Source organism: Notolepis coatsorum, assembly GCF_963971535.1.
Source record: "Notolepis coatsorum genome assembly, chromosome: 4".
Lineage (NCBI taxonomy): Eukaryota > Metazoa > Chordata > Actinopteri > Aulopiformes > Paralepididae > Notolepis > Notolepis coatsorum.
In genome coordinates, this window is record NC_140168.1 from 15,671,102 (window position 1) to 15,682,630 (window position 11,529).

General features: G+C 40.6%; 1 protein-coding gene across 1 annotated transcript; it reads left to right on the plus strand.

Moving 5' to 3' along the window:
• The first annotated feature begins 552 nt into the window (after window positions 1-552).
• On the plus strand, window positions 553-10,839 carry LOC311226944 (caspase-7-like). The gene is made up of 7 exons (XM_084312409.1): window positions 553-600; window positions 754-957; window positions 4,692-5,185; window positions 5,549-5,583; window positions 7,314-7,413; window positions 8,462-9,047; window positions 10,385-10,839. The coding sequence occupies exons 3-7, from the start codon at window positions 4,699-4,701 to the stop codon at window positions 10,545-10,547; spliced, it is 1,371 nt and encodes a 456-aa protein (XP_084168535.1). The 5' UTR covers window positions 553-600; window positions 754-957; window positions 4,692-4,698; the 3' UTR covers window positions 10,548-10,839.
• Window positions 10,840-11,529: the final 690 nt, after the last annotated feature.

Here is an 11,529-nt window from a genome sequence, read left to right on the forward strand (position 1 = left end):
AGCAGAACAGTTGAGAGGGGTGACACCAGAGCAACAGACCAAGTCCAAAATATGACCTTTAGAATGGGTTGGGAAATCTATGTGTTGTTTGAGACCATAACTGTCCAGGCAAGAGATGAAGTCCTTAGTGAGAGCATGATTCGTGTTGTCCATGTGAATATTTAAATCACCCAACAGAATTATGTTGGATGAGAGTGAACAGATGTGGGTGAGAAATGTGTTGAATTCATCAATGAAATCCTTGTTTGGTTTGGGTGGGCGGTAGATATTTACTAAAATAGTTGGTGTAGGTCCATTTAACTGTAGAGCTACAGACTCAAATGATTGAGACACTGGTAGTGTAACAGATGAGACCTTCCAAGTCTCGCGGTAGATTAGCGCGAGACCTCCCCCTCTGCCGGTGAGACTATTGGGTGAGACGGGGTTGGCAGATGTAAACAAACCCAGGTGGTGTAGACTCGTTCAGCTGAGAGAAGTCATTGGGATGTTGCCAAGTATCTGTTAAACAGAAAAAGTCATATGCCGTGCACTACGCTGAGCGGCCATCTTAGTTGTCATTCTTCACTTCGCCTCCTGCAGAGACGTCGTTCATTCATTCATGTGAGATGCTCTATGCACTATTACTGTTCTTACATATTATATATTATATTATATATGCATTATATAGATATATATATTTATGTGTTACTATAGTGTGATCGTGTATTCAGGATATACGTTGTCAGCTGACTGTGCTGTCTGTGTCTGTTTCAGGGTGTCTTCATCTTTGTCTTTTATTAAATACTGAAACTGACATTGAGGAGTGTGTTTCTTCAATAACCTCGTTCCCAGAGTCGACTTTTGGACTTCCTCTCCCGGCTGTAATCTTTTCCCCTCGCTTACTTTCAAGACGAGGCGAGCCGAAACGAAAGCCCAAAACACAACAAGCCTATTTCGAGGGGAAATTCTTGCACAACGGTAAGTAAATCAACTGGCCTATCGTGGATATAGGATACCACGATACCAGCTGAGACATAAAGGATCAAACAAACCCGTTAGGTGCTGGTTGACTGCGACCGACTTGTTAGTAGTTTACAGTAGGGCTGAATGATGAATGAAAACTTTATTTAACAGATTGCAGAATGGGTACAATATACAGTACGGCTCAATACACACAATTGTTAAGGGGATGCAGACCAGAGAAAGACGTGTGTCTTGTTTACATCAGGGTCCCCCATTTTCAATTAATAGGCGTCGTCGTTTCTGTAAACGTATTTTTTGGGTACAGGTACCGCGGTACCGGTGCAGCAGGGCTATAATACTTTGGGCTAAATATTTGAGACAGAACAAGTCGTCTACTCTAGTTTTAGCCTACAACAATGGAAGGTTATGTAGAGTTATCATATTATAAATAGAATGGAGAATGGTCATTGTTGCTAGTTTTCTAAGTTTATAATAAGAATCACCCAGCCTCTAGTCTTAGGCTAACAACGTGTGTGATTGATTGATTGAAAAGTTTATTAACAGATTGCAGAATGGGTACAGTACAGTACAGCTCAATACATACAATTGTTAAGGGGATGCAGACCAGAGAAAGACTTTCGTCTTGTTTACATCAGGGTCCCCCATTTTCAATTAATCATAACATATATGACATACATGACATACAGATAGACAGTACTGCTACATCTATACATTTATGACATATCAGATTTGCAAATACAGTACTGTTTGTGATACAAAAGTGTCCAGAAAAAGAGTATACATTTGACGTAGTCTGTACATTGGAGGTGGGTGGGGTGGGTGGGTGGGGGCTGTACATTGGAGGTGGGGGGGGGGGGGGGGGTTGGGTAGGGGACACACACACATTTTACACTGTACATTGGAATACTGACAAAGCCTTACTTGGTCATTTACTGTACAACTAGGTTAGGACATTTGTAGGGGCCAGTTTCGAATTGCTGTCTCACGTAGGTGTTTTTTGAGAGTGTTTTTTAAAGTGGGTAGTGATTCACATTCCTTTACAGCTTTGGGTAGGGCGTTCCACATTGATGTGGCATAATTGCGAAACGTGTTTAGTCCCTTGTTTGAGCCGAATCTGGGTTTAACATGATTTGTGGAGCTCCCTCTGGTGTTGTGATCGTGGTATTCACTGACCTTTGGGAAGTATTTTGACATGTACATGGGTACCTTGGTCACGTAGTGTATCTTGTAGACCAGGCCCATTGCAAGTTGCTGTACTCTGTCGTCTACTCGAAGCCATCCTAGGTTGTCAAAGTGGGCAGGGGTGAGGTGGGTTCTAGGAGTCAGGTCAAGCAGTAGTCTGACTAGCTTGTTTTGAGATGTTTGTAATTTGTTTTTTAGTGCCTTTGAGGTGCTTTGGTACCATGAGGTGCAAGCATAGTCGTAGTACCCTTGAATGAGTGCTCCTGCTAGAGTCTTCAGGGTATTCTTGTTTACCAGAGAGGAGATCCGGTACAAGAATCGAGTTCGTTGGTTGACTTTTTTTATTACATTGGATGCCATTTTGTCACAGGAAAGATTAGCCTCTATCCCTGAGGGGTGCAGAGACGCACAATTGGAGGTGGGTGTAGGAGCAAATACGTTTCAGTATTCTCTGTTGTATTTGTTCGTTGTACTTTCACTTTAGATGGCGGGCGTGTTCACTGGGGTTTGGCGGTAATTCTCGAAGACACTGACATCACGAGACCGCCGCCATCTTGGTATGAGGGAAAACAAACGGATTTCGACGATTGATTGATTGAAAACTTTATTAACAGATTGCAGAATGGGTACAATACACTACAGCTCAATACACACAATTGTTAAGGGGATGCAGACCAGAGAAAGACTTTCGTCTTGTTTACATCAGGGTCCCCCATTTTCAATTCATCAGGACATGTATGACATATACATGACAGACAGTACTGCTACATCTATACATTTATGACATACCAGATTTGCAAATACAGTACTGATTGTGATACAAAAAGAGTCCAGAAAAGGGAGTATATACACATTTGACGTAAAAACTGTACATTGGAGGAGGTTGTTTGGGGGGGGGGAAACACTGTACAACTGTACAAGCAAAACTGTACATTGGGATATTGCCAACCATACTAGGTAATTTACATTGGAGGGGGTTGGGGGGGAAACACTGTACAAACAAGCAAAACTGTACATTGGAATATTGACAACCATACTAGGTAAATTACTGTACATCACGATCAAATGTATGTGTTGAGCTCTGTTTTTATTACATGTTTTATCACATTCTTGTTCATTTCATAAAATGTTCATACGATTTGTTTTGAAAATATTGAGGCCAACATGGCATTTCACTACTTCGAAAGCCTTTCTGGTGATTCTATGGCGAGATATGATTCAAAGAAGCTCGCCCTGATTGTTTCCCCCACGCCGCAGTTGCGTAGCAACAACAGAAAGGAAGTTGACTTCGAGAATAGTAGTATTCAACCCCTCCAATGTACCGTTTCCCCGCCTACCCAACCCCCCCACCTCCAATGTACAGTTTCTTCCCCCTCAAATGTATATACTCTCTTTTTGTACTCACAAACAGTAGGCCTACTGTATATTTGTAGATCTGGTATGTCATAAATGTATAGAAGTAGCAGTACTGTCTATCTGTATGTCATGTACATGTCATATATGTTATGATGAATTGAAAATGGGGGACCCTGATGTAAACAAGACGAAAGTCTTTCTCTGGTCTGCATCCCCTTAACAATTGTGTGTATTGAGCTGTACTGTTCTGTGTTGTACCCATTCTGCAATCTGTTAATACAATTTTCAATCAATCAATATGGGATTTCATTAGCATTTTTATTTGTGTTGACATTCTACGGAGAGGGGGTGAGCTCAGGGAGTGTATTGTTTCTATTGACCGCAAGTAACGCAATATCGCAACAGTAGGCTATTCGTTTATGTATTTACGTGTGTTTCATTAAGTGAAAGATTAAATCGTTTAAAGTAAACTAAAGGATATTCTTCTATGCGCGCCACAGTGTTTATACTCCTCTGTTGAGCCCCTTGCGGCTTTTTTGACTACATGTAGCTTCAACATTTTCAACATTGCTTTTTACCCTGATGTAAACGAGACAAAAGTCTTTCTCTGGTCTGCTTCCCCTTAACAATTGTGTGTATTGAGCTGTACTGTATACCCATTCTGCAATCTGTTAAATAAAGTTTTCATTCATTCATTCACTATGAATTGAAAATGGGGGACCCTGATGTAAACAAGACAAACGTCTTTCTCTGGTCTGCATTCCCTTAACAATTGTGTGTATTGAGCCGTACTGTATTGTACCCACTCTGCAATCTGTTAAATAAAGTTTTCATTCATTCATTGAACCAGAGGAGGGGATGGCCGTAACCTGAGCCTCCCTCCCTATTTGCTCCCTCTGGGGTAGTTTTTAGTTTTTACCAGGTAGGTAGGCAGCAAGCAGAGCGCCCTTCAGGGCAAAAACATTTGATAATGAACAATTAGTCTGCATTCACTTAATAGTGAATTGTTTCACTTTACTTAAAAAAAGAAATATATATATATATATATATATATATATGACTTATTATACACTTATTACATGATGCCTGAATTTCCTCAAGAGAATCAATAAAGAAATATCTTATCAGCCTCACACTGGCTTTCTCATTGGGCCCCTAACGTCTGCCTCTCTCTCTCTCCCTCCCTACAGGTTCACAATGGCAGCTCAAGATGCAATCAGACGCAATAAGACACGTCTTCAAGACATACTGTCTGCAGACCACAAACCCGTCCTTAGCAAAGTGTTTGAGAATAACTTGATTACGCAGCGTGAATACAACAACCTGACTAGTAACAGAGAGACTGCGGAGGGGTGTATAATGAACCTGGTGGACAAGATCATGAATAAAGGAGAGGACACCTGCCTAGACTTCACAAGCCTACTGCAAACCAAATACCTCAGAGACATCTTCCCTGGTCTGAAGACCATACAGTGGGACAACAGCAGTCTGTCAACTAAACGCTCCCTAAGTCCTGGTCCTGATTCAGCTCCCAGTGGCTCCCCTAAACCAGATCTCAAGGGATCTACCCCAGCGCCTAAACCAGATCTCAATGGATCTAACCCAGCGCCTAAACCAGATCTCAATGGATCTAACCCAGCACCTAAACCAGATCTCAAGGGATCTACCCCAGGCCTCAATGAAGGTACAGTAACAAGCTACAGGAGCGACATTGCACTCTGCTACACTGCCCTTAGTATTATTACATTGCACTCTGCTACACTGCCCTTAGTATTATTACATTACACTCTGCTACACTGCCCTTAGTATGCCGATATAATATTACATAACACTCTGTTACACTGCCCTTAGTATGCCAATATAATATTACATAATACTCTGTTACACTGCCCTTAGTATGCCAATATAATATTACATAATACTCTGTTTTGACATAGATGCATGTTGTCCTAGTTTAAGGACTTGTTTAACTGTATTATCAATAAGTTATCAAAATCTTTCATGGCTTCTTGGGTGTAATTGTGTTTTTTTACTCTTTATTCTTCAGATGGTCCAGTGCAAGAACGCAAAAGACGAAAGGAGGTGACACATTAATTTAACTTTGAAGACAGACTCTGAAGACAGATTATGTAACTAGTTCCCAACAGTCACGAAATACACTCCAAATACAACTCCAAAACGTTCCTGTAAACATATTGTGACCTGTGTATTTACCACGTGGAGAAAATAATAATAATCAATTAGACATTTTCATTTTTTAAGCCGATATATACTCGGAACACTTCCGCCTGGGCGCAGTGATTTCATCACCTCAAAAGCCCTGTTTTTATTTTTTTTAAATGGGCTTTTGAGGTGATAAAATCACTGCGCCCAGGCAGCAGTGGTTCGGCAAAAAAATAGTTCAGAGTATATATCTGCTTAGAAAGCGAAAATGTCTAATTCTTTTTTCTCTCCACATGGTAAATCCATTATGTTGGTTTAGACATGGTCTAGTGTTTTGTCTCCTCTTGTGGGACAAGAGACATGTTGGTGGAATTTGGGGAGCACAGTAATGCAAGTCACGGTAAGAGGTAGGATGAATAACCAAACATTTTCAAAGTAAATCATATTTATTCAATAAAGGGGAATGGAACTCAAGGAATAATGAAACAAGACAAACACAACAATACAAGGGATAAACACCTAACAAATAATAACTACAACTCAACTCAATAAAGAAAAACCAAGGGAAAACTAAACAAGGTAAAGCAACACAAAAGCAACAGTCACCAGACACAACCAACCTCTGGTAGCAGATAAACCAAAGATAAGGCTACCAAAGCAAAAGTGAACCAACAGGTTACACCACATACACCACAAAATAATAATGGCCAAAGGCCCTTGACTGGTCTCGGGTTTGATCCACCTGCTACCTGAGAAGGGGAATATATAAATGAACATTTGTAGAATAGGTGAATATAGCACCATATCAACTATAATATGAATGAATGTGATAACTTACCTATACTAACCTAATGTCTTACATGGTATGACTGTATGAATGTTACAATAAATGTAACAATAAAATAACAATGACCAGCCTACCTATGTAACAAGGTGACAGTAGCCTACTGGCGCATAATTAATCACTGACAGTGAATTAGAAAACATTTGTGCCAAGGTGATCACATTATTTTCTTTGTCCACATATACAGTATAATCTCTTACCTTGCGATGCAGCTGGATTTGGAAGATCTTAAGTTGTATTGTGACGTGAATTAAATCCGGCTTTGTATGGGGGATATGTGTTCATAGACTACGTTTAATTATTCCTGCACATCCTGGCAACCCAGAGTAAACCATCTCCTCAGTTACTGTGCATAGTCAAAGCTCAGACGACAAGCACTACCAAAATGAAAGAAATATTCCTGCAAGTTTGAAAAGTCCCTTTTTCACAGCATACCTGCGTGACCACATGGCTTTCGTTTAGACAGTTTGGTGCGCTTGACAAAGTGCAGTGTGAAAGCTAACGGAATCAAATGAAAAATGCAACAATGTTGCAACTTTTTTTATTTATTATTATCCTTTCGTAACATTTTGATTATTGCAGTGTCAATTTCTCCATGTTTTTTTTTTTTTTTTGTTAATTCATAATTGCTCTCATTTGCTGCTGCTCTCGTTTGCTGCTTTGTTGGTGCAATTAAAAAAAAAACTTCCATTCTTCTGTTTCTGTAAAGTGCCTTGTAACAATGATTTGAAAAGTGCTATACAAAGTTTATTATTGTTATTATTATAATTGTCAAACTGATTCTGTGTTCTTTTACATTTTTTAGGATGACCAGTATCAATTGACCAGCACCCCCATAGGTCTCTGTGTGATCATTAACAATGAGAAATTTGATCCACCAAGGCGTGGAACAGACAAGGACGCTGGTATGTTATGCAGTAGATAGGTCACTGGGTTCCTAGTATGTTATGCAGTAGATAGGTCATTTAGATCACTGCGTTTCTGGTATTGTATTTGTATATATTATCTTAAGTGTATCTATAGTGTATATAGATACTGGACTGTATAGGACTGTGAAGCTATACATCCCCCACCCTGTATCCCCCCCCCCCCCCCCCATGCTGCTTTGACACCCGAATTTCCCCAAGGGGATCAATAAAGGATTATCTTATCTTATCACTGGGTTTCTGGTAGGTTATGCAGTAGATAGGTCACTGGGTTTCTGGTAGGTTATGCAGTAGATAGGTCACTGGGTTTCTGGTAGGTTATGCAATAGATAGGTCACTGTGTTTCTGGTCGTTTTTTTTTTTTTTTTTTTATTTTATTATCTTTTTCCCCCCTCCTTTTTTCCGATTTTTCTCCCATCCCACTGTTAGTCGTTATGCCAATTCCCAACCCCCTTCCTGGTTGTTGCGCACCCCCCCCCCTACTGTTGGTCCGGGAGGCCGGAGACACATGCTTTCCTCCGACACATGTGCAGCCAGCCGGGCAGCGCAGATTCTCACCGGGAGAGTGTAACGTGTGGAAGGTCACACTACCTTTCTCCAGATCCTACCCTCGCTGTGCAGGCGCCCCGACCGAACTGTAGGGGTCGCTGTCCACAACGCCCAGGACCCACCCATCAGCTTTCCCCACCCCTAACACTGCCAATTGTGTGTGTGAACGACCAGCCAAGCTGATAGCAACGCCGAGAGCTGGGCTCGAACCCAGCGTCTCCAGCGTTGGTGGCGAGCGACTTGCCCGCTACACCACCTAGCCGCCCCGGGTTTCTGGTAGGTTATCCACCAGATAGGTCACTGGGTTTCTGGTAGGTTATGCAGTAGGTTACTGGGTTTCTGGTATGTTATGCAGTAGATAGGTCATTGAGGTCTCTGGTATGTTATGCAGTAGATAGGTCACTGAGATCACTGGGTTTCTTTGGTGATTAGGGTGATTTTTAGGACTTAATGATTGTTCTTTTTTCTTCCCCTGTAGAAAGTTTGGCAAAGGTATTCAGCTGGCTTGGCTTCAAAGTTCTCATGTGTAAGGACCAGACCAAGGACCAAATGGATAAGGCACTGAAGGTCTTCGCTTCCTTGAAGGCCCTTCCTGAGGAGTGCAACATTAAGGAATGGTCTGGCGGTGAATTCACAGACCTTAAGACACTACCTCAGCACGGCGATGCCTTTGTCTGCTGCCTTCTGAGTCATGGCTCGAGTCGGGTTGTCCATGGGATTGATCGAGAGCCCCTCCCCCTTGCTGAAATAACTTCAACTTTCAATGGAGAGAACTGCTCTGCCCTCATCGGCAAGCCCAAAGTGGTCTTCATCCAGGCCTGCCAGGGGTCGAGTATACAACGTGGAGTGGTGGCGGACTGTGCAGAAACAGATCTGCAGGCAGAAACAGATCTGCAGGCAGAAACAGATCTGCAGGCAGATGCAAGTCCATTTCTGCTGCCTGTGGAAGCAGACATGCTGGTTGCCATTGCCACTGTAGACCAGTGTCAAGCTTTCAGGAACAAGGACGAGGGAAGCTGGTTCATTCAGACTTTGTGTCGAAAGCTAAAAGAGGGCTGTCAGAGGTAAGGCTCAATATTGATTGATTGATTGAAAACTTTATTACAATGCAGTACAGCAGCTCAATACTAACAACTGCTAAGAGAATGAAGACCAGAAAAATACTTTTGTCTTGTTTACATAAAGGTCCTCCATTTTCAATTCATCAAGACATTTATGACATACAAATATATGGTACGATATTGAAAGTCTTAGGATAAGAAAGCCTCTAGTTCCAGAAAATTCTAAAGTCTTACTTTTTCCACGGTACTTTATAGGCCTGCTGAATATACCGAGCAACGTATTTGAGTCGTATCCACTGCTAAATCATAGTAATGCTAGCGTTATTGATTACAGGCGTATCTATCCACTGCTAAATCATAGTAATGCTAGCATTATTGACTAGTCGTATCGACTGCTAAATCATAGTAATGCTAACATTATTGACTAGTCGTATCGACTGCTAAATCATAGTAATGCTAGCATTATTGACTACAGTTGTATCCCCTGCTAAATCATAGTAATGCTAACATTATTGACTACAGTTGTATCCACTGCTAGATCATAGTAATGCTAGCGTTATTGACTACAGTTGTATCCACTGCTAGATCATAGTAATGCTAGTGTTATTGACTACAGTTGTATTCACTGCTAGATCATAGTAATGCTAGCGTTATTGACTACAGTTGTATCCACTGCTAGATCATAGTAATGCTAGCATTATTGACTACAGTTGTATCCCCTGCTAAATCATAGTAATGCTAGCATTATTGACTACAGTTGTATCCACTGCTAGATCATAGTAATGCTAGCGTTATTGACTACAGTTGTATCCACTGCTAGATCATAGTAATGCTAGCGTTATTGACTACAGTTGTATCCACTGCTAGATCATAGTAATGCTAGCGTTATTGACTACAGTTGTATCCACTGCTAGATCATAGTAATGCTAGTGTTATTGACTACAGTTGTATTCACTGCTAGATCATAGTAATGCTAGCACTATTGACTACAGTTGTATCCACTGCTAGATCATAGTAATGCTAGCGTTATTGACTACAGTTGTATCCACTGCTAGATCATAGTAATGCTAGTGTTATTGACTACAGTTGTATTCACTGCTAGATCATAGTAATGCTAGCACTATTGACTACAGTTGTATCCACTGCTAGATCATAGTAATGCTAGCGTTATTGAGTAGTCGTATCCACTGCTAAATTATAGTAATGCTAGTGTTATTGACTACAGTTGTATCCACTGCTAGATCATAGTAATGCTAGTGTTATTGACTACAGTTGTATCCACTGCTAGATCCTAGTAATGCTAAAGTTACTGTGCACTGTCTTTTGTGTATTTGTTTCAGAGGTGATGATATCGTGGCCATTCTCTATCGGGTCAATGACGAAGTAAGCCAGATGCAGGAGGAATGGTTAGGTCATGGCCCAGAGTTAGTAAAGCAGATGCCTGTGGCTAACTTCACCCTGAGGAAGAAAGTGGTGTTCTCACCCCCCATGAAACGGCCTTAGTATCAAGTCTTGGCTTTTTTTCCTCCCAAGCTGCATTTGTATTGATCTTTTTTTATTTTCTTCTCATTCCTAATGTCTTTTTTTCCACCATGTTTAAGAAACACATTTTATATATTCTTGGAGCTTTGTGTATGAACATAAACATTATCATTGAAACTTCAAACATTTGTATTTTATATTATATTGGATGCTGATTGATTGATTGATGTGGTTGAGAAACCACAAAGGGAATTTTACTTTCTTTTTTTTTGTAAAAGGTATTTAATGACGTGACAATAAAAGGAGTCTGAATCAGAAACTATTGGTGATAATTTGTGTGGCTGGTTGTAGCGAGGTGAATGCTTTGCAGGGAATACTCTGATATTTTTACGCTGTTGCAGGGTATTAATTCTCAATATATGGCCTTAAACGGTATTAAAAAGTATTCAATTTAATTTGCACAGCTATTACATTTGGGGGGGGGGGGGGGGGTTGCTGTAATATTTTTGTATTCAACAAGTCTTTGTGTTTTTGCAGGGCTACCGAGCGCTTGTATGGAACGCGCAATAATTAAAATTGGCGTGTAAGTGCAGCCGGCAGTTTTGTGTTTTATTTTTTTCTAGTATGGTTGTGAAATTGGTATTACATTTGCCTATAAGTGGTATTAAAACGTAAATTTAACTGGTTGAAACCTGCAGATATCCGGTGTTAGAAATGGTCAATTGTTTTAATAACGTTTCCAATCAATCAATCAATGCTCAGCACATTCCAGTAATTACTTCCTGATTAAACGTAATTTACACCTTTTTGGTCATTCAAATAGGGCTGTGTACATGTTCTACAATTACATCTACATCATGATCCATGCCATGCCATCCTCAAACTTAAATCATGGGTGTGTGAACTCTTTGACCCAGATGCATTTTTTTTGTAGTCATATCGTTGGACCCTGAAACACATAAACATTAAACTATGGATGTGGACTCAATTGGAGGTGGGTCCA